The following is a 24639-nucleotide window of genomic DNA, read 5'->3' as shown; positions in this document are numbered from 1 at the left end:
CACTGGGCAGATGGCTGGTAGATGCCAGACCTAGGTCTGTTTATACCCCTGAGTTGAGGGCCTGAAGACTGGGTAGTCTGCTACTGCCCTACGTGTGGAGTGTGGCTTAGGGTTTCTCAGTAGGTCGCTTGTTGTTCTTCCCTTTTTGCCAGTCTTTGGCAAGAGATAGCAAGTTTTTCTTAATTATTTTTTTCTCCCCTATGTCTGTTAGTTGCTCTGGGATGCAGGTCTTTCTGGTGCCCAATCTAAGCTACATGGAAGATAAAAAGAAAACCCAGGGAACTCACTGCAGTGGCCTTTCTTTAATCGTAAGACACCCAGACAGTTGACCTTTCTAGCTTTCAGAGTCTTCATAATTGCCTGTTGAATTATTTCCAGGGTATTTAGTTATAGTTATAGGGGAGGAACAGGGGAAAGTGAGGAAAGTTGCCATCTTGTCCGGGACGAGAAGCCCCCTCAATAAATTTTTAAAATTTGAATAGGGACTTCAGAGTAATATGTGATATGAATGAATAGTAGGTAACATGTAACTCAGTTTAATTATGCACTCTAAGTCATTAGAGGTAAAGATGTGGGTGAGTTAAGGCTACAGGTTGAGGGTAAGACCTCATGGAGACAAAATAAATTGGGCAGGCCCTGTTGCAAAAGACAAGGTCATGCAGTTGAAAGGAATAGTATAAACAGGAAAGACTATGGAAAACAACTGGAGAGATTGGCCTGTCTTGAGGAGAAATTATGTCAGGGGATAATGAGAATGGAAAATAGGATGGGTAGACTCTGCTGATATAGAAGACCTTAAATATCTAAAGTGAGACTTGCTAGGTTAAAATGTAGAAAAATATCGAAAACCTGTTAAGGGAAACGAGTGATAGGTTTGGGGCACCTGGCTGGCTCAGTCAGTGAAGCGTGTGATTCTTGATCTCGGGGTTGTAAGTTCAAGTCCCATGTTGGGTGTAAAGATTACTTGAAAATAAAATCTTTAAAAAAAAAGTGAGGTTAAAGTGAAATTAGTTTTTTTTTTTTTTTTGGAAATTAGTTTAAAATAGATGTACAAGATATTTTATAGTGGGGGGAGACCAATATCAAGGAGCTAGTTATGAGTTTGTCATGGTGTAAGGTGTCAAAGTGTGAGGTGATGACTGGTTATGAGGTGGTTGAAGTGGAAATAAAGAGAAAGTAGAATTTGCGAGCAAAAGGGAGTAGGACTTGATACTGACTAGATTAAAAAAAAGTAAGATTTGATTCATACACCATCAATTTTGGTGGTTTCTGTTTCCTCATATATTTCCTTAAAAATAACTAGGAAATTCTGAAAGAATTAACTTTCGCCTCTAGAGAAGCTTTTCTTCCTCCACTCCCTTCCCACCTACATGTGTAATTTGAGAAAAACTTTACTGTCAGGCAACTGATTAACACCTTTCTTTAATCTTTTTCCAAGCATAATACTGTTACCACACATTCTGAAATAGCTATTACACATGTTAAAAGATGTTAGCCTCACCAGTAATTAAAGAAATGCAAATTAAAACAACAAAGTTTGTTTTTATGGTAATATTTAATGCTGCAGGGGTTTAATGAGACACATATTCTTTTCTGTTAAGATAAATTGGTATAATCTTTAAGGAAAGAAATTTGACAATATGTAGCAAGAGCCTTTAAAATAGTAAGTAATTCTACTTCTAGGCATTTATAGTAAGGAAATAATCAGAAATGCAAAGAGATGATGGATGCCAAAATGTAAGTTGCAGTGTACTTAATTTTTCACAATTCTAACTATATCTAAATGTGTATTAGAAGTAGCCGATGGTTAAGTAAATAGACAATACTAGAATATTGCACAGCCTTTAGAAATGATGTTTGAAGGAACTGAACTTTAATAACAGAGTAAATATACAATGTGTTTACACATGTCAGTAATATCCTATCGTATCATGCTTTTTTTACCTGTACAGCCATTAGTAGGGCAGAAATGTTTTGCTGTTCTTTTCAGAAGTTATTTGCTAGCCACCACAGATACTAAAGCTAATCTTAACCTTCTTGCACTAAAAATTCCTACAGTGCCTTACATAGAGTGCTCAGTAGTATTACCTATAATTATTGAAGATTTCTTAAGAACTTTCTTCCTAGAAAAGTATACGTATTTATGTATACAACCAAGCATCCAACTTTAGGCCCTTTATGAATCACATAAATCCCATCTCTTTGACTAGAACCATGGTGAAGAATCATTGCTGTAACTGAAAAAAAATCTCTTTTTACCCTTGAGTGTGTTTGAATCAGAGTTATTGTCCAGGGTAAGGGGTGCCAATTCATGCTTTCACCTGATATCCTTCATATTGAGATAAATTAATGCAGTCTTCATGTAATACTACCTTTTTTGAATGACTGAATTTAATATACAGTTTCTTAGTATCTCTCATCCTGACTGGTGATGCTCATGTTAATTAGGATGTTGACTCTCAAACCTATTTCAGACAGCTGGAAATCTATTATGATGGTTCAAAATTAGCAGCCATTCCTATCTATCAGTGTTCCAGCTTCCTTAATCTTTACATATGACTTTTTGAGACACTCTTTGGCCTCCACTGCCTCCATCCCCCCTTCCAAATCTACTAATCACCCTGTGGTGGTAGTGATCAGGGCCCTAGATGCTACAAAGTGATAGAAGAGAATAAACTAAGGTATAGTCATGGATTAGAGAACTAGATTGCCTAGTGTTGGTTGCAGGGCCACATTTAAAGGGTTCTGTTAAACAAGTCTGGAAGCCAATGGCAAAGGATACGACTGCACGTCATATGGAGAACTGTGGTCAGAGGTGGGGAGAAGAGAAAACTATGATAGCGGTAAGAGAACTGTTACTAGCCAGCTACCTTCTTTGCCACTTTAGAGAACTGTCTGGTGTAGTAATTAAGAGTTCAGACTAAGGGGGCATTTGGCTGGCTCAGTCGGAGGAGCATATGACTCTCAGTGTCGGGGTTGAGTTCAAGCTCCACATATTTACTTTTTTTTTTCTTTCACATATTTGCTTAAAAATAAAACCTTAAAAAAAAGTTCTAGTCTGAACTTAGTCTAGACCTGCATTCAATCCCCAGCTTCACCACTTTCTGGCCAATATGACCGGACGCAAGTAACTTAAACCTCTGACCTTAGATTTTTTGGTGCTGTTGTTATAAAATAGAAGTGATTATAGTACCACTTGTAGGTTGCTTAGGATTAAATGTCATGTGAAAAGCACCACACCAAGTCTAGCATGTCAGAAGTGTTCATTCAGTAAATGTTGTTTACATTGAAGACGATGATTCCTCCCAGGCTGAAACTGGAAAAATGAGTTAATGTTACAGAGCGGCAGATCCTGGCTCCACCACATGGAAGAAATGCTGGCCCTGAAAGTGTTCAAGCAAAAACTAAACAACTATCCTAGGTATATCGGAGATGTGTAAAAGGATGGGCCCATTGGTAATCGTTCATAGTCTAGTTCCCTTTTCACTGTTAAGACTCATTTTATAAGGCAGAACCACATGAAAACTGTTTCATTAACATGACTTTATATTACAGACTTAAGTCCAAAGAAGTTGGGATAGGGAATATCTTAGTTTCACATAATGAGATTTTTAGTGGCTCCTCTAGTTTCACCATTTACAAATTGAGAGAACCTGCTAAGGATCACTAGTGGGAATGATATTATTAGACTTAAATGTGAGTCACACAGGCTCCCAGACAGTGTTCTATCTATGGAGGGAAGGAAGCTAAGCGGTTGTTAGGTATTAATTAGCACTTTGAGGGGCGCCTGGCTGGCTCAGTCCAAGGAGCATGCATCTCTTGATCTCAGGGTCATGAGTTTGAGCCCCATGTTGACTGTTGAGATTACTTAAATAAATGTTTAATTAGCACCTTAGGAAGATTTAATTAGATTTTACAAATACAGTTAAAAAGGCCTTTTTTTTTTTTAAAAAAACGTATCACAGATGCTATTTAAGTTCCACTGAAAACAATTTGGAATGAATTTTAATAGAATTTTTGTTACTCTAACTTATATTCTGCCTCCTTCTAGAAATAATTTGAAGCAACAGCTTAGAACATTATACTAGATAGGCAAGAAGGATAAAACGGCTCAAATGCCTTTCCTCATCAGTTCAGAGAGCCAAATCTTTGTATTAACTATGACTGCTCAGTGAGAAGTTAATGCAGAAAAAGATCCTTCATATACAGGGCACAGAGTAGTATAGCTAAAAAGATGAGCACTTGTATTTAGAAATAGAAAACCTCCATTTTATTTCCTTGTGCTGCTGTTGGCCTGCTTTGTAACTTTCGTTAATAGTGACATGAAAATAGCATTCTGCACCAACACAAGAATTATTTTTTAAGAACAAAATCATGAGCCTACTTAAAAATAACCAAAGATTTGAGAGCAGGGGATATGGACACAGATGACATTACCCTTCAGGATCTCCTTGTTTTCCTTCTGTTTTAGAACTGTTTTTTACTCTGTTTTAGAGTAATAAACAATTCCCTTGAGGTGCTTTTATTCTAGCAAAAATTCAATATAAGAAAGTCTTTTAAGAGAAAGGTAAAATATTTTCATTAGTAGAGCTTTCTAGTCTACATTTGGCATCCCAGACAGTAGCTAACTTTAGGAGTATGTTACTTCCAGATAAGTCACATTCTATTTAAAATTACATATGAGCCCACTTAGAAATAATACTGTTTTAGAACCAAAAAAATTAAACACACAGAAAAGTAGAAAAAACAGAACAATGAACACCACTTTTATACTCTCACCTAGATGCAACAGCTGTCAATCTCTTAACCAGATCTTCTCCATCTTTATTGCTACACACTCTCTCTCCCTCCCATTCCCCTCCCCTCTTTGTCACATCATCCAAAAGTACACCATAACCATCAGAAATACACTTTTTTCTTTAAAGTAATCTTTACACCCTATGTGGGGCTTAAACTCACAACCCCGAGATTAAGAGTCACAGGTTCCACTAACTGAGCCAGCCAGGCACCCCCAGAAACATGCTATTTTAATGATCATTTATCTGCTGCTCAAATGCAGCAGGGCAACATGATTATTGTGAAGTTTATTATATGGTTGGTGCCAGCCGTTGTTAGTGCTTATTATCTGAAGTCTTAGGTATATTTTATTGAAGGCAGGGGTACTCAGATCTAAATTATCATTTTAATAATCTCTGTGATATGTCCTATACTTCTCAGATCTGTATAGTCAGAGAAGGAATATTTGACTACTTACTGGTGAGTTTAAGACCCTACAAACTAAAAAAAAAAAAAAAAAAAAAAACCCTACAAACTAATGGCAGTGCTGTTCTTGAGTAAAAACAGTTAAAATACTATATATTTTTTAATTGCTTTTGTTTTTCTCAAACAGGCTGAAGTAGTCAAGTTTTATATTTTTATTTTTTTATTTTTTATTTTTTTTAAGTTTTGTATTTTTAAAAGAATATTTTATTTATTCACGAGAGTCACAGAGAGAGAGGCAGAGAGAGAAACAGGGTTCTCACAGGAAGCCCAATGCACGCCTCGATCCCAGGACCCCGGAATCACGACCTGAGCCAAAGGCAAAAGCTTAACTACTGAGCCGCCCAGGTGCCCCATGTTTTGTATTTTCAGATGGTTTAGAAAAAGGAAAAACTCGATATTTGAAATGGAACATTCATTAGACTTCGAATATTTCATTGGTTAGAAGGTTTATTTATTGCTACAAATTTGATGCTAATGGAAAATATGTCCGTTGTGTTCACTTAGTCTAGGTATGACCAAAACCAAAAAAGAGATTTCTTTTTTTTTTCCAGGAGATTTTGATGAATTCACTCAAGACAATAATGACATTATGTTGAAAAACATAGCGGAGGACCTTCGGAATTGCTTACCTCTTGACACAATGCTGTCCTCAGAACATCTATCCCTCCGAAAAGTAAATACATTAAATTAATGTACCGTTACTGCTCCTTGAGGGTTCTCCTAGTCTTCCCTAATCCTGCAGCCTCTCCAGTCTAATTAGTCCTGAATTTGGCTTTAAAAACAATTTTTCATTTGGTGCTTCAACGATGTCCCCAGTTCTTTTGAGTCCATAATCCTCTGGCTCCCCATTCATTCGACAAAAATTTTTTTTTTTTGAGGGCATCCTGTTTGCCAGGCATTCAACCCCCTTCCCTCCACGTCCTCCCCCCTCCCACACACACACACACACACACAAAAACAAGGCCCAACGGTAATCTGGCCCTGCCTCCATCATTGTCCTGGTTTTCTCTTTCCTGTTCCACATCCCCCACTTTTGCCAGAGGTGAAGTTCATCTCTTTGTTTCCTTCTCCTGCTTTTGTGCCATATGGTTTTTGCTTATCCTGTTCCTTCATTCCTAAAATAAGTTCTCATTTTTCTTCTACAGACCGCCCCCTCATCCAAGTCCCTTTAAACCTCAACTTTTATCGGGTACATATACTGAGAATATTGTTTCCTAAAGCAAAAATAATAATAATAATGTCTTCTCCCACTAATCTGAAAACAGCACCCCTCCATGTGGTTTTTTACTACGTAGATTCCTAAGCAGAGGAACCAAATCATGTACATTTGTAACAGTGCTGTGCATATTGTGAGCACTAGCAAATCTTAGTAAACATCCAGTCACAGTACTCCCAAAGGTGGAAAATAGTGGCTAATATAAAAACTGACAAAAATGTTTGTAGTATAGTTTGGATATTATTCATAAGGCAGTCCTATCAGTAGCATGATATACCAAAATATATGAAACAACAAAAAAGTATTCCTTGAATGTAATGGTCGACCCATAATCCCTTCTCCTAACAAACTATTTGTATCTTCTGTTGTTTCCTTCTGGTTCTTGTGTATGTCCATGTGTTTTACACATTTACAATATAGATGTGTGTGTGTAGGTGTAGATAGAATTTTGTAGATCTCTAAGTGGATAAGTTGATTATTATAGTTAAGGTAAAAGGAATCAGACATTTTTCTCTTTGTTGCCACTTGCTATTATATCATGTATTACCAGTATTAATAAAGGGCTATTAGTTGTAAGCATGAAACTGTACTAATGTTTTTATTATTTGAAAACTTTGCCTCTGGGAAAAGATCACTTGCTAAGTCACTGATGTGTGGGACTCAGGAGACCTGGTATTAGTTTCAATTCTTTCCCCTCTTTTGGTCATTTCTTTGGAGAAATCTCTGAATGGGGGTTTCTTTATTTGTAAAATATACTACCTAGGATGGACGAGATGGCCACAAAATAAATACTCCTTGAATTCAAATTTTATATATTTCCCCTAGCCAGGCTTTGTATCATTACAGACCAAATTAAGAGTTGCTGGTGTCTCAGGAAAAAAAAAAAAAAAAGAATGAAGGAAGAGCAGGGTTGCTCTTTAATAAGTGAAACTTGTCTTTCTGTGCCTTGTTGTTGCTCTCGGAATTTTAGCATCTGAACCACTGATGTTTTGCCTTATTTAGCAATAAAAAGAGACTCCTTTGTACTTGGTTTCTTTTGAAGTTCTTCTTCTCTCCACCAGATAGAGCAGCAGCCAGAACCCACAGTTCACGTTGATGCATTCCTTTATGATGAAGACTTTATTGATTCATTATGTGAGGAAGGAAAAATGAGCAGAAACTACTGTATGGTGTGTGGCTCACATCAGACTGCACCTTTAGGTAGGCACTCAAGTGTGCAAATCTGACGACTGTGTGTACTTTACATTGTTCTGAGAACACAAATTCTTGACCAAGTCATTGGGTGTTTTTCATTTTTTTGTTTTTTTGTTTTATTTATTTATTTATTTATTCATAGAGACACAGAGAGAGAGAGAGAGAGAGAGAGAGAGAGAGAGGCAGAGACACAGGCAGAGGGAGAAGCAGGCACCATGCAGGGAGCCCGACGTGGGATTCCATCTGGGGTCTCCAGGATCAGGCTCTGGGCTGCAGGCAGCGCCAAACCGCTGCACCACCGGGGCTGCCCATTGGGTGTTTTTTGAAAGGAAAAGGCCAACCCTGTAGCATAGCCATTACTGATTATTGAGATTAGGGAGACCAAACAGCAGTATTGTCCGGGGAAGCTGGGCCACTTAATGTCTCCGAGGAGGGTATCTCTGCTTTTCTTTCTTTTTTATTTTTTAAAGATGTCATTTATTTATTCGTTAGAGACACAGAGAGAGAGGCAGAGGGAGAAGCAGGCTCCCTGTGGGGGAGCCTGATGCAGGACTCGATCCCAGGACCCAGTGATCATACATGAGCCAAAGACACTCAACCACTAAGCCGCCCAGGGGTCCCAGCAGGGTATCTCTGCTTTTCACAGAAACTGTTTAATCAGAGGTGAGTTTGCAGGTCCAGAAACTAATCACAAGTGACTGAGAACCAGGAAACCAACTTATACTTTCCTTACTTCAAAGAGATTCATAGATAAACCATAATGCTAATTCACAAACAGAAATGTAACTACAAGGGGGCTGAAATGTTCTCCCTATAAAAGCATCTACTTGAGAAGTCAGATAGTAATCAGATACTGTTGATTAGGCATGGATTCAGAAAACAGTGATGATCTTGAGGAAGAGTTTATTCAGGCCATAATTTGACCTAGTAGAATATCTACAGTCCGTAACAGAGGACAACTCTAGTGACAAAAAGTCTACTGCATCTCTGTCCCTCAGATAGAGTACCTGTGTCCAAAATGGGAAACTAGACTGACCCCATGTGGCTAATATGTTAACTCTTCTGTTACTGTATTCTTCCTTAAGAGGCACCTGGGTGGCTCAGTCGGTTGAGCATCAGACTCTTGATTTCAGCTCAGGTCATGGTCTCAGGATTGTGGGATCAAGCTCTGCACTCAGCAAGGAGTCTACTTGAGATTCTCTGGCCCTCCCTACCACTCACACATGGGCATGCTTTCTCTCTCAAATAAATAAATCTTTTAAAATCTTTTATATATATAAAATCTTTTATATAATCTTTATATAAAATCTTTTATAAATCTTTTATATAATCTTTTTATTTTTATATATATATAGTTCAAATTGGATATGATTGCTTAGGCTATTACTTTAGACATGCTATATTTCAATATTTCTGGTCACTTAGATGCAGAGTTAATGGCTTAGAGTGGCCTGCTCTCCAGGTAAGTAATCTTGTGTTCATATTACTTAACTACTGCCAAATTTGTAATATGCTGCTAATACAAGTATATTGTATCTACATTATAATTGGGAATTAAACTTTCCTGATCTATTTAAGATTCTATTTTTAGATAGCACTTATAGTTTCCATTGGAGGTGGTTGAAATTCACAGAATAGAAAAGGACTTAGATAAGAATCATAGAAGGAAAACTAAAAAGTGAATCATATCAGATCTGATTTATAGGGGGTTTTTTAGATTTATTTATTTATTTAATTTGGGGGAGTGGAGAGAGACAATCTCCAGCAGACTCTCCTCTGAGTGAGGAGCCTGTCATGAGCCTCAGTCCTACAACCCTGTGATCCTGACCTGTGCCAAAATCAAGAGTTGGATGCTCAACCAATTGAGCCACCTAGGTGCCCCTGATTTATTGAAGTTTAAAGATATATGTTTGACAAATAAAATTTTGAAGATTAGGATATATTTTCCCATAGAAATCATGTTGTAAATAGTGACTAGGTATGTAGGCCAGCCCATATAACTAGAGTAAATCTGAAAAAAACTATCATCTGGGGAACTTTTCTTCCAATATATGACATGGGGCTTGTCTAGCTATAACACACTAATGATGACTCTGTAACCCAAAGCAGAAGTGCTAAAGTGACAGAGTAGTGAAGATGAAGATTCTAGGCAGACCAGTACGATGGTGGTCAAAACCCACCCCACCCCCAGTCACACCCTTTTATTTTCTTTCAAGGAATTATTAGCCTGCCTACTTCCATTTTCTTTGCCACCATCTATCATCGTTTAGATATGGCCAAAGTTTCTCCCCTTCCTGACCAATATATTATGTAGGACATAATATAGGAAGTTTTTAAAAAGTACATGCAGGCTCTCCCAGATACTTGATTACAGAAACAGTGGAGTGAGAAGATGGGCTAGGAAGTCTGTAGCAATTTAAAAATTGTAGCAATTAAACTAGGGGAAATAATAATTTCTGGGAGTATCTTTACTTCCTTTCATAACACCCTTCCCTGCACTCCAGAACATATCTTAGGTTGGTCAGGGCTGCCACATTGCTCAACTCCAGAGATGGTCATTCATTTGGTAGTCTATATTGTATGCAGTAATATGGGGCTAGTCTGTGGTTGCTCTGGACTAAGGTGAGAAAGCCAGATGATACGGGAGTTAGGAAGCATCGCACAGAATAACAATCATAGGGGGAAAAATGGGAAAATAAAAGACTAACCAAGGACCTTCGGACACAGGGATAGGGACAGGTTGCTGGGCAGCTATTCCCTAGAGGCCTTTTAAATGTCAGAGATTTTGGGGCACCTGGCACAGCAGTTTAGGCATGTGACTCTTGGTTTCAGCCCAGGTCATGCTCTCAGGGTTGTGAGCCCTGAGCTTGCATCAGGCTCTGCACTCAGCGTGGAGTCTGCTCGGGATTCTCTCCCTCTCCTTCTGCCCCTCCTGCTCATGCTCTCACTCTCTTTCTCAAGTACATAAATAAATCTTTAAAAAGTAAAAATGAATAAATGTCGGAGACTTCATTATTATTTTCTCTAATATAGCTCAGGTGAATGAGTGCAAGATTATCACATAAACTTTTTCTAAACAATTTCTGAATGGCTTTCATTGATGAAGAGAAAAACATGAAATATGCTTTATAAATATAGATAAAAGAATTAGAAATACAGAATAGAATGTGTAATACCTAAGCACAATTTGATATTTATTCTGTTCTAATCCTCCAGGATTTATTTCTCATTCCTTCTCCCTCGTGGAATTGAAGTTCATTTATCATCATGTACTCCCTGATCTGTCGGGAAAAGTCTTGGTTGACGTTGGCTCCAGGCTTGGCACGGTCCTTTATGGGGTAAAGTCCAGCTTGTGGACATAATCAACATTGGGAAAATACTTTCTCCTCCTGCTGCTAGCAACAGTTTGGCCTGTCACCATCCAAGGTGACAGCTTGGCTTTATTTATTAGAGTAACAGAATAAATAAGGTTAAAATATTATATTGAACTTGGAATTTCAAAGGCCAGCTCTCTGATTTCCTTTTCTGAGTCTCTATGACACAGCTGGAGGAGTATCAACAAAGCAGAAGCAGGTGACCTTCATAACACTTTGTTTTTGACCTCCTAATTTCATTTTCTTTATACTGTGCTAAAATAGTGTACTGAGCCTTGATAAGAGCTTTTATAGAAGCTTTTATTAAAAAAATTTAAAGCTTTTATAAAATTTACTTGACTTACGAAATTGCATGTGGCCATAACAAAGTCACTTAACACCCCTGGCTTCAAGTTCTTCACCCGTAAGTAAGCTAACTAAATGATATCCGAGGACACATCTTGCTCCAATTTTCTATGATTCAACTTTGTGGACATTTGTGTCTGAAATATCACTTCAATGTGGCTTTTTAAAAATTTCAAATCATGAGTATTTCTAATGCTCTTAACTGATTTTATCAGAAAACTTAAATGTGGTTTCTGGTTGTTATTAGCAGACTTGTTAAAACATATGGCCAACAGCAGTAGAGACTCATGCCAGAAACAGGCACTATCAGTTCCCAGCATCCATTGCCTGCTCTAAACGGCAACAGTTAACTATTTAGTGCTTAGTTTATTTTTCAGTAGTAAGGCTTTTATTCTATGATTAGGAAAGATATCCATAATAGAATATACAGTTTGTCAAATGGTTGTTTTTAGAGAACAGTAGAGATTACGATTGTATACCATATTTGCTCCACTCTTGTCCATTTTTTGATTTGTTAGAAAAGTATATAGCTGAAAAAAATGTGGCTATGCAAGTATGTGGCAGCATTAATAAGTTTAAAAATATTCTTATTTTTCTCTGTATTAAAGTGGTTACTGATTCAGCTGACAGAAAATTTTTGAATACCTGCATATGCTCCATTGAACATATCCTAAAAATCTATCATTAGCTATAAACATAAATTTGGTTCATACATGGATGTTAATGTAAAGTGATATTCAGAATATGATTTGACCTTTCCTTTCATATTATTTTTTTGTGATCACCACCAAAAATGGATACATAATAATATCTAGTCCGTTCTTGATTATCCTTGTTAGCTAATTGGTCAGTTACATTTGGCAGATTGCAGACGCCAGACTGACTTCCCTAAACCAACAAGACACATCTCCAGCCACCTTCCTCTAGTGTCAGACTCTGAATGATTTTCCATTATATTCCCCACCCCCCAGGTTAACTCCTTTCTTGCTTTCCCCTGCTGTAACTTTCCAAGAAATTATAGAAATAGGATATTAAACAGAGACTCTATATGTGGTCACTTTTCTCATTTCCAACTTGGTTGAATGTACCATTTTGTCAGAAGTGAGAAATCAATCTTTCAAACTATAATTACTTTTAAATAATGGAAATTAATAAATTACATTCAAGGTCTTGATCAGTAAGAGTCTAAGTTCTTGAAGTTTTAAGAGTTACATACATTACACATTATTATTTATCTTTCATTTTATTTTCACTTTATTGAGTTGTTTTTTAAAGTTTGATTTTTTACATTTTATATAGACATAAATTCACAGTTCATTCATTTGCATCATAACAGGTCTTCATTCTTTCAGGGTTATCTTTACAGTTCAGCACTGCAGCTATATGGAGTAGAATTGAATGGAGACTTTTGCCAATTGCAGGAAATGGTCATAAAAAAATACCAGTTTACTGACAGAGTAAAGGTACCCTTTTATTTATGTATTTTTTTACTAATGAAGTACAGTTGACAAGCAGTGTTTAATTAGTTTCAGGTGCACAACATGGTGATTTGACAAGTCTATACCTTACACAGTGCTTATTCACAACAAGTGTAGCTCCCATCTGTCACCATACAGTGCTATGACAATACCATTGACTATGTTCCCTATGCTGTAGTAAAGATACCCTTTTAAATATATATTCTGTTATCTATTTTATTGCATAATTTAGCTAAGTTTCTTCTGGATTGGAGTTGGAAAATCTTTTTGAATCTATTCCTGGTTGCTGTTGTGCAGAAACAGATCAAGTTGACTTAGTATTTTAAAACATGAATATATGTGAATTTAATTATAATTATTTTCCACTCCTGTTTTTCTTCCTCCCCAATTTTACTAGAAAGTAGAATTTTTCTTAATTTCTTTCATCTCTGCTGTAGTTTAGTTTTGGTAGCAGCATTTTTGAATCTCTAGATGTAGGTCATAAATGTACTTAATTAAACTCTTATGTTGAAAGTAATCAAAAAGGTTAACTAATGCTTTCAGTTCTTTATCCTTTTTCTAAGCTTCCAGGAGGAGTTGTGGATGCCACAGAATGGCAGTTCAGGGGGAATGATGCCTTGGGTTGGGCTACCACAAAACTTTTCTCTTTTTCTACATGTAAGAGGAAAAATAACCAAGAATGGGAAAGAACATTTCTTGGTTAATGTGCTCATTCTTATCCTTCCACTGAGGATCCTACACTTCTAATGGCAATGCAGAGAAACATTGAGCATCTAAGGCTTTCTGGTGTTAAGATGTTGAAAGACATCTCGGTAGAATTAAAGATCTAGTCTTCCCCTTATTTATTGAAGGAAACTTTTTCTTCCTCCTTCCAGACTTCCTTTTTTCTCTTTGCATATATCTCTCATCTCAGAAATAGGCAAATGAGGGCAGCCGGGTGGCTCAGCAGTTTAGCGCCTGCCTTCAGCCCAGGGTGTGATCCTGGAGACCTGGGATCAAGTCACACATCAGACTCCCTGCATGGAGCCTGCTTCTTCTTCTGCCTGTGTCTCTGCCTCTCTCTCTGTGTCTCTCATGAATAAATAAATAAAATCTTTAAAAAAAAATAGGCAAACGATTGAAACAAATTTATTGTCCATTAATAAATCCATGGATTTTTCTCACTGTCCCATATTTAGTGAACAAGAACACGTTACTCTTGCATGATAAGAATCACATAACTACTAAGAATATCAATTTAATTGGAAGTTAAGGTTTAAAAGTTGACCTCTTAAGAATCATAGTTTATAAATGGACAACCAAGGAGTGCCAAGGTGGCTCAGTCAGTTGAGCATCCAACTCTTGATTTTGGCTCAGATCATGATCTCGGGGTCATGAGATCAAGCCTTGTGTGGGGCTCTGAGCTCAGCAGGGAGCCTGCTTGGGATTCTCTCTCTCCTCTCTTTCTCTCTCTCTCTCAAATAAATCTTTTAATAAATAAGGGAGAACCATGTAACTTATTGTTATTTTTTTAAGATGATGATAAAGGTATATAAAACACATTTATTTACACATTAAAAGATTTTTACCCCTTGCTTTTCAAAGGAGTATATAGATGAATGCCCACCCCACATACTTTCAAGGCCTGTGGCTTTGGTGGCAATTAGTAACCCAATGACAGAAAGCTGTTTTTATACCATTTTTTTGGCAACCTTAACAGTTTCCTTCCTCAATGGGAGAGACAGTTGTTGTGTTTGAGAGGCCTTAAGAGCAACAGAAAGGAATTCCAGGGTTATTTTTTATATTATCTGGTGAAATGCATCAGCCTTTAAATCTTGGGCTCTGCTTTTTGTTTGTTCTTTTTGGTCTTTGTTTTAGCAGGACTTTGCTCAGAAGTCTAGGAGTCCTTGGTTGTCTGTTCATACTTAGAGAGTGAGAGAAAAAAGAAAAAAAGCTGGTTGAAGTTCTCAGCACTTAAGTGAGGATTCTGAGCACTGTGGGCTTCACTGTCAAGTGATCTCGTTTGGGTCATTAATTAGGGGAATATCTGATGACATATCTTAAGATCTTTCCTCTTGGGCTATGGCAAGCAACATCCTGGGGACAGAGTGGTAGAGTAAAAGAAGTGAAATGTTAGGGATTCACAGCATCCTGTCTGCCTTACTTCCCTTGTTTACAGTACATTAGCCTTTCTTTCAACTTATCCTGGTGTCCCTGACCCAGAGACCTTTTGTTTTACCCTTACAGAGAATCAGTCTCTATTCTTTTGCTGGGAAATGTGAAAGTTGTATAAGGGTCTGAGTGCTTTTAAAACTGACTTTGAACCAAATTACCTTATTTTTAGCATTTCTCCCTACTCCCTCACCCAGAGATACCTAGTACCATCAGTTGTGAGCCTTTTTTGAGATTCTGTAGTATAAATCAAGTCTGGGTCTTTGCTTTCTATCTGTCTAGCTTAGAAATCAGATTTTTCTGGTCTCCTAAATTCCTTATTAATTCCTCTTTTTTTCTTAACTTACAAAATTTCATCTCTGTTATTTCATTTCCCATTCCTCCCATCCTTGTGGGTATACATCTTTTCTTCTAAAAACCCTATATTGTTATTATAATAGGGTTTCAGGAAATAAGAATACATGCCATGTGTTTTATGCACTACCTTACATTGAAAGACCCATTGATTTAAATTCTTTCCACCGTCTTCTCTAAGCTAAAGGTGAATTTTCCTTTATTCGTATCTTACTTATTCCTTGAATGGCACTTAGAGTTACCAACATAGCTGTTTCATCCTATTAGTAGAATATAACATTTTTGAGTGTAGATGTTATATCTCATTGGTCATGGTGTATCTCCCCAAACAGTATCTTATATATTGGAGGTGCCCATGAAAATTGATTAAATTGATTTAGTGGCTTTGTGACCTTTGCGTTGTTAGCATTCCAGCTTGTCCAGAGCCATTTTGGAGGGTTTCCCTGGGCACTCTGTTGGTTGCCATAATGAATTGATCTGCCAGATTATTTTTTACCCTGTGTGGTGGGGTGTGAGAGAGGAACAGAGATGGGAAGGAAAAAGAGGAAACTGTGATATATCAGTAGGTTAATTTGCATGCCTATTTCATATCTCAGCAACATGTTTAGAAAGTTTAAAGTGATTAACTGTTTTCTGTGTGTTCAAGAACATGTCCAAGGTGTGTTTCAGAGACTAGAGGCCCACCTAATTTAAATTATCTTAGTATTTTACTACTTAAAAAAGAAAATAAAATGTGTTAAGAGTCAGACCCCACAACATTCTGAATGCTATTTATTTGTAAGACCAAAGATCATTTAATACAAAATAGTACATTAGAGACACCTAACTCTGGGAAATGAACAAGGGGTAGCGGAAGGGGAAGTGGGCGGGGGGTTGGGGTGACTGGGTGATGGGCACTGAGGGGGGCACTTGGTGGGATGAGCACTGGGTGTTATGCTATATGTTGGCAAATTGAACTCCAATAAAAAAAATTAAAAAAAAAAAAACAAAATAGTTAAACTTTTTCTCTTCTTTTTAAAATAAAAGTGGTTTCTTTTGCACTTGAGAAAATAGATGTTTTCTCTTATTATCTTGCCTGGACTCTTAAGACTTGTTGATTGTGGTCAAGTTAATTTTTTGAGGTATATAGTCTTAATTTTTATTATTAAGTTTTTAATTTTAATTAATGTATAGTGTTATATTAGTTTCAGGTGTACAATATAGTGATTCAACAATTCTGTATATTACTCAGTGCTCATCATAAGTGTACTCTTTAATCCCCATCACCTATTTCACCCATCTCCCACCCACCTCCCCTCTGGTAGCCATCAGTTTGTTCTCTATAGTTAAGAGTCTATTCCTTGGTTTGTCTCTCTCTACTTTTTTGTTTGTTTGTTTCTCTCCTGTACATGTTTGTTTTATTTTTCAAATTCCACATATGAATGAAATCATGTTATTTGTCTTTCTTTAATTGGTTTATTTCACTTTGCATTATACTCTCTAGGTCTAACCTCATCCTTGCAAATGGCAAGATTTCATTCTTTTTTATGGCTGAATAATATTCCATTATACACACACACACACACACACACACACACACACATACACACACACCATCTTTATCCATTCATTTGTTGAAGGACACTTGGACTGCTTCCATAATTTGGCTATTGTAAATAATGCTGCAGTAACACGGGGGTGCATATATCCCTTGGAATTAGTGTATTTGGGGGTAAATACCCAGTGGTACTGGGATTAATTGCTGGATCATAGGGTAGTTTATTTTTAGCTTTTTGAGAAACCTCCATATTGTCTAATACAGTGGCTGCACCATTTGCACCCCCACCAGCAGTGCGTGAGGGTTCCTTTTTTCTTTACATCCTCACCAACACTTGTTTCTTGTGTTTTTGTTTTTAGCCATTCTGACAGGTGTGAGGTGATATCATTGTAGTTTTGATTTGCATTTCTCTGATGATGTGTGATGTTAAGCATCTTTTCATGTGTCTGTTGGCCATCTGTATGTCTTCTTAGAGAAATGTCTGTTCATGTCTTCTGCCCATATTTTAATTGGATTGTTTTTTTTGGTGTTGAGCTTTGCAAGTTCTAACCCTTTATCAGATATGTCATTTGTAAATATCTCCCATTCAGGAGATTGTCTTTCAGTTTGACTGATTGTTTCCTTTGCTATGCAGAAACTTTTTGTTTTGATACAATCCCAGTAGTTTATTTTTGCTTTTGTTTCCCTTACCTCAGGAGACATATCTAGAAAGATGTCGTAATGGCCAATGTGAGAGAAATTATTGCCTGTGCTCTCCTAGGATTTTTATGGTTTCAGGTCTTACATTTAGGTCTTTACTCCATTTTGAGTATTTCTGTGTACAGTATAAGAAAGAGGTCAGGTTTCATTCTTTTGGGTGTAGCGGACCAGTTTTTAAAGATTTGTCCATTTGGGGTCTTCTGTAGTTACATACAAATTTTAGGATTGTTTATCTAGTTCTGTGAAAAATTCTGTTGGTATCTTAATAGAGATTGCATTAAATCTGTAAATTGCTTTAGATAACGTAGACATTTTTACAATATTTGTTATTCCAATCCATGAGCATAAAATGTTTCTTTGTGTCATCTTCAATTTCTTTCATCAGTGTTTTGTAGTTTTGAGAGTACAGGTTTTTCACCTCTTTGGTTAAGTTTATTCCTAGGTGTTTTGTTGTTTTGGGTGTGAGGCATATATTTTTTAAATAAATTGTTTTGTTTGCTTTTTTGGATAAATAATCAAATAAATTTTAGATGAAAAGTCAGACAAAGCCAATAAACATATTGTATTAACATTTTATAGTATATAAATTACTTTTATAGTTTTTATATGATCCCAGTTGATTCTGTGGATCAGGACAGATATTATTCCATTTTATTTATGAGGACACTGACTGCCTAAGCATACAGATTTAGTTGATGATGGAGCAAGAGTCTGAACCTAGGGCCTTTGACTCTTAAAATTAATGATACAGTCATAGAGGAAGAAGCTCTGAAGTCGGAGTTGAAAGACCATAATTATATGTCTATGTACATAAATCTATCTAAAACTTTCACAAGTTTATGGTTTTTAATTAGATATTGAGTATCTCTCATAGAGGGATACCTGGGTGGATCAGTCGGTTAAGCATCTACCTTTGGCTCATGATCCTGGGTCCTGGGTTTGAGTCCCGTATCAGGCTCCCTGCTTTTCCCTCTGCCTCCCTCTGTCTCTTGTGAGTAAATAAATAAAATTCTTTTTTTTTTTTTAAGTCTACATTAAAAAAAGGTATCTCCCATAGATGATACTATTAAATACACTGTTCCTTCTCCCATTTTAAGTAGGGTTAACTTCTCATATTGCCTCACAGTATCATTGAACCAATAGATATTTCTTCTGTGGTTATCTTTGTTTTCTTAAAATGAACCCATTCTTCTTTAGGTGCTTCATGCAGACATCTGTACCCAGGGTTCACTTCTGCAAAATGCTGATGTTATTATAATGAATAATGTCTTCGAATATTTTCTTGATGAAGCAGAACAGGCCAGGTATGTTATTTATTCAAGGAAGAAATCTGTTAAAATATGATCAGCAAAGTATAAAAAGGGATTAGTTGGGTGGGTGGTTGGCTCAGTCAGTAGAGCATGACCTTGGGGGTAGTGAATTCAAGCCCCACATGAATGTAAAGATTACTTAAATAGATATCTTTTTTTTTTAAAGGGATGGTAAAGTAGAAATATTTTCATAGTAAACTGTTTTTTAAAACAACCTCAACAAGATTATGTTAATCTTGAAATATGTTATGTATAAAACAAAAATATTGTCCAGCTTTGTAAAATATTACACCAAATGGGGTGGCATATATTAAATGATATCATGACCCAGGCATTTGCTTAGCCATCAGGGATGCAATAAGATAACCATTCCCAATGGGCGTTTATACTTACTCTTTTCTGTCTCCATTTTATTTTCTTTGAAAAACAAGTTGTTAAAAAAAAAAAAAAGAAAAGAAAAAGAAAAACAAGTTGTGTACTATCCTATCACAAAATCATGGGAATTAATTTCTGTAAGTGATATAAGAATATTAACCAAAAGAGTGAGTAGTTATCAAACTTCAAAAATATTAAGGTGGTAATAGTAGGTTCCTAAAAATATTCCACTATTCAGGGAATGGAAAAATTAGCTTATCTGTGATCAGTATTTTGACTTCTCTGCCACAAATTGTTGCTTTGTGACCCTCAGAGCCAGTAGGTTCCTCTAATTAGGAAATCACTGTGGTCTATAATCTGACACATTGATTTTCTAGCTAGTTAGGATTGCTGACTGGTTTTTTTCATAATGGCATATGTGTACTCTAGATGCAAGAAAACTTCCCATGTATGTGAAAGGGAATTACACAAATGTTTGGATCAGTGCATCAGTAAGGTTTGTACTACAGAGAAATAAAAAGATCATATAACTACAGGCTGTAAAGACCATATAGTTAATACAGAGTAGAATCCTGAATGGCTAACCCTCTTTATCCTGCTACCCTTTTATCTTCTTTATTCTGCCCTTCCCCCAATTTTCTGTCACACATGCATACACACACACGCACGCACATACCCATTACTAGTAGGTGAAGGTCATCATGAAATTAACAAATATTTTAAAAAGAAACTAATTCAATGAAAACTAATCTCATAATCAAAGTTCAGCCAGGGGCAGCCTGGGTGGCTCAGTACTTTAGCGCCGCCTTCAGCCCAGGGCCGGATCCTGGAAACCCAGGATCGAGTCCCACATCGGGCTCCCTGCATGGAGCCTGCTTCTCCCTCTGCCTGTGTCTCTGCCTCTCTCTCTCCCTCTCTCTGTGTCTGTCATGAATAAATAAATAAAATCTTTAAAAAAAAAAAACAAAAAAACAAAGTTCAGCCAGAATGTGTGACAATTTTTGGTCACAGACTGAAGACCAGAAACAGAACATGAGCAAAATTGTTTTGTTTTATTTTGCAAAATTTTAATCATAGACCTCTTTAAACTTAATTTCCAGTGGACAAAGTGCGATTTACTTTTCACCTTTTTAAGCTAATGACCAGTAGCCAAAACATTACATAATTGTTGGAGAATGAAGTATTACCAGGTTTCTGTTGTTTAAGAAGGTAAAAGAAAAAAACACCATAAAGTCTTTGGAGATTCATTACAGAAAGATTTGACTGCCAAAGAATGATGAAAGCCACTGGTGAACTTGACATCGGAAATACTGAATGTTTGGGTTGTTTTAAAAGCTTTCTTGGTACATTCATTCACACTCTCTACATTGTTCAGCAAATAGGTATCGGCCGCATGTGTTTGTTCAGTCATTTCTCCTAAATCTAGTGCAGTGCGTTCAAAATATAGGTTCTAGTCATGAATGACAATATTTAGGAGAATGTTTTGAAGACAGTAAATGATTCTGACATTGGGATTGTTCTGTCAAAATGATCATTTACCTATGTTAATTCTGTATTGTACTGAGTGACAAAAATGATGCTACATATAGCCTCTAAAGACTTGTCTTAATTAGAATCTGGGACAAATTGAATGATATTGCTATAGGAGTTAATATATATGATAAAACAAATATTTTGTAATAATAGAAAATGTGTACTCAGGAAAGGCTCAGGCTTCAGAATAAATTCAGTCTCATTACAGAATAACATCCCAGATATGTAGAGTAATTGTTAGTTTAAAAGGTGCCTCAATGCATTTTTGAGTAGGTGAAGCAGATACTACTACAATGACAACTTACCAGAAACAGCAAATACTATTTTGAGAGTCATGACCAGTCATGCCAATTTAATTAACTTCTTCATTCTTATTAAATAAGCTTATAAAATGTCATTTTTAAGGAACCACATCAAAACAATAACTCTAGCCTAAGCACAGTGGCTGTTATCAAGCACTGCTACATTATTTTAGATATAGCCTGGGAAAAAGAACATTTGTATCATTTTGCCTAATAAACTCCAGAATACTAAACCTAATAACTATTACTGTAACTAAAATAAATGGAAATGACACCACTGCCCACCTGCCCATTGCAAGGGATGCACATCTCTGCTTTGCTTACCCACTGCTTCCCAGTAGTGGGGTATACTGTCAGCACTCATGCACGATACAGAAATCCAGTTCACGTCTGCACTGAAGTTAGTCAGAACCGGTCAGGCATTGCCCTATGGCACATACATGTGCACATGGCATTTCATCGTGCTTTCAACCTGGCTGGCCCACTCAACTTCGCAGGTGCCATATTGTCCAAAAGTCTTTCCATTAAATATTTTTGACCACCAAATAAAGTATAGTTTCAGTCTTGATGTTATTTTAAAAGATGTAATCTACATATTATGCTGTATTGTAAGTCTTTACTTGGTTTCTGGTTTCTATGGCCTTTCTGCATGACTTTTCCCCACTTCTACCTCTCAGCCCTTCTCCGTTCTGCAGAACCAGCTTTGACACATTTCATCAAGAGTTTAGTGGCTTTAAGGGCCGCCTGGATGGCTCAACCAGTTAAGCTTTCAACTCTTGATTTCCACTCAGATCATGATCTCAGGGTTGTGGAATCAAGCTCTGTGCGGGCTCTACACTGGGCTTAGAACCTGCTTGGGATTCTCTCCTCAACCATGCTTGCACACACATTCTCTCTCTCTCCCCCTCCCCCCACAAAAAAAAACCCCAGAAGAGTTTAAGGGGCTTTAATTGCTGATCCAGCTTTGACTTGTATGTTGGTTTTGAAAACTAAGCTTTAGCCTTAATACCTGCTATTAACACAAATCCCCATCTTGTTAAATCTCTTCAGTGTTGTAACATCACGATTTTGCCAACACCCCCTTCAGGAACTGAGGAATTTACCAATTTCTAGTATTTTGCTGCAGTCCTATTACCTGCAGACATTTTGCCCATCTCGATTTGTAGGTATTGCCTGTGCTACATATTCTCTTGTCATTTTCATTGTTTAAAAAGTGTTTTAGTGTCTGGTAAAACCTAAAATATAAGTCTTTAATATGTTGCAGAGCCTGGGAATGTATCAGCCATAATGTAAGGAAACAAGGATCGTTATTAGTAACAGTACCAAGTCTTGAAGATTCTCTTTCACGCCTGCAGGTATGTAAGTGTCTTTCCCAGCACTTTTACTGTCAAAACTATTCTCCTCCTTTTTCCTGATAGCTGTTTGGATATTCTAGAGACATTCTGTCTGAATCTAGCAACAGATGATTCAGTAACTAAGCCTAAGACCTGGTTTGTGGCTTGTTCATTGGCCTCAAGAGCTCTGAAATTGTAATTCTTATCTTGATATAGATTTCTTGGCTTCTCTACCCAGTTTTTTCACCTGAGGGTTACAGTTTTAGGTTAACAAATGCTATTAAATGTTTGTAAGAGGCTTAGAACACCCACATCATAACTTTCCCATTAGAACAAAAGGAATACAGTTGCTCAAGGCTTCTAGAATCAGATGTGTAGACTGGAAGTCCATGTACTATGTACAGTTTGGGATCTTATACAAACTGCTTCTTTGTTCCTTAGATTCTCCATATAAAGTAAGGCTCATATTTAATAGGTTTCAGCCCAATCAGTTGACCTTATGTAAAGGGTTATATATAAAATTCTTAGAGACCCCTAGATGAAAGATACTGTTGTATTTCTTAATAATGGAGTATTATTATAGTTTTCTTTAGTGGTGTTTTTCTTACCTATAAACACTGCCAAATTTAAGCATCTATATCTTCCTTTTAAAAAAGAAAACTAAACCATCATCAGTAACACTTCCTTAAGAAATATTGGTCAGTCATCTAAATTACAGAAGTAATTCATGTTTGAACTAACAAGGGAAATAATCCTGAGATATATAAAGAAAAGATATATAAAGAAAAATTTCGGGCAGCCCTGGTGGCTCAGCGGGTTTAGCGCCGCCTTCAGTCAAGTCCCGCGTCGGGCTCCCTGGGTGGAGCCTGCTTCTCCCTCTGCCTGTGTCTCTGCATCTCTCTGTGTGTGTATGTGTCTCTATGAATAAATAAATAAAATGTTTAAAAAAAAGAAAGAAAGAAAAATTTCCCCATTCCCTCCACTTAATTCTTTTTGAGGAGAGACCCATCTCATGGGTGGTATAATCCTACTATACTTTTCCATGCTTATAAAAGCATGCCTTTTAAAATACATGGTCTCCACGAGGCATGTGGGTGGCTCAGTCAGTTAAGCATCTGACTCTTTGTCTTAGCTCAGGTCTTGATCTCAGTGGTCTTGAGTTCAAGCCTTGTGTTGGGCTCCCTGCTAGGTGTGAAGCCCACTTTAAAATAAATACATATATATTTATGGGCCCCTCTCAAGTTAACCCCTTAGCACCATCACTGTGTGTTTATGAATAGTTTTCTCTGTCCTCTGTGTATTCTCATTGTTTTTTAATCTTTTATTGTTTAATGATAATTATTAAATTAGTTACATTAAAACAATTACTCTATTCTGTATTTTCTTTATTCTTTCAAATTCCAAAATCAAAATAAATTAAATCCTGAATCCACAGACCTACCATGTAGTAACAAAGAATCGTTCATGTAATAACCACATAAATTTAGTCCTGCTTGTTGTAAAAAAATCTGTTGTGTTCAGTTACTTAGTTCATCATGATTTCTTGAAGCTTTAGAGAATAGAATCATTCTGCAGTTTTCATGTTTGTTTATAACCTTTTTTCTTTCAGATTAATATACAATTATCTTCCTGGGTTGAAGAGGTAACACTGAACTATGATGTATACCCAGAAAAGCATATTGACAGAGAAGCTCTTGAACAAATTCATTTGTATAAGATTCTATAACATAAAATAGTCCTACCTCAGCATAATGTTTTGTTGAATATATTACAAATTAATAAAAAAGAAACATCACCCCAATACCTGGACACATACTTCTGTATATTTCTTTTAGACTTATATATATGTTTACCTATTTGTAAATAGTTGTATATGTATATGTACATATACATAGTTGTGTATAGACACATAGTTGTGTCTATATACAACTTTGATTTCTGTGATAATTTAATTAAAATATTTACCTGAATATTTTTGGTTTCCCCTGTTTCTTTTATCTTTTTAAAAACATAAATATGTCTTTAGTCACTAACTCTGTGTACCAATTCCAAATATAACAAAAAGGATTAAAAGGTGTTTCTATCATGAGAGAAGGATATAGGGGAAAGTAGGCTACATTGTATCCCATTTATTAGATCTCTATCCTGTAAGATTCCTTGTATCCAGCTTTATGT

The 24639-nt window shown here is 36.5% G+C and overlaps 1 protein-coding gene across 4 annotated transcripts in view; it reads left to right on the top strand.

The window, feature by feature from the left end:
• Positions 1 to 24434, top strand: part of LOC144320448 (uncharacterized) — a 77859-nt gene extending 53425 nt beyond the window's left edge. For 3 of the 4 annotated variants that reach the window (XM_077909024.1, XM_077909023.1, XM_077909025.1), the window contains 7 exons: positions 5814 to 5935; positions 7540 to 7678; positions 10889 to 11010; positions 12744 to 12854; positions 18808 to 18914; positions 22395 to 22485; positions 24074 to 24434. In XM_077909024.1, coding sequence (XP_077765150.1) covers positions 5852 to 5935; positions 7540 to 7678; positions 10889 to 11010; positions 12744 to 12854; positions 18808 to 18914; positions 22395 to 22485; positions 24074 to 24190 — 771 coding nt within the window. In that variant the 5' untranslated portion in view covers positions 5814 to 5851 and the 3' untranslated portion in view covers positions 24191 to 24434. Of the gene's footprint in view, positions 1 to 3274; positions 3422 to 5813; positions 5936 to 7539; positions 7679 to 10888; positions 11011 to 12743; positions 12855 to 18807; positions 18915 to 22394; positions 22486 to 24073 lie in introns of those variants that run through there. The other variant, XM_077909026.1, reaches the window with a different exon arrangement.
• The last annotated feature ends 205 nt before the right edge of the window (positions 24435 to 24639 follow it).

This window comes from Canis aureus, chromosome 9 (assembly GCF_053574225.1).
Source record: "Canis aureus isolate CA01 chromosome 9, VMU_Caureus_v.1.0, whole genome shotgun sequence".
Taxonomy (NCBI): Eukaryota; Metazoa; Chordata; class Mammalia; order Carnivora; family Canidae; genus Canis; species Canis aureus.
The sequence above is the reverse complement of the archived record's forward strand: the minus strand, read 5'-3'. Positions and strand labels throughout refer to the sequence as shown.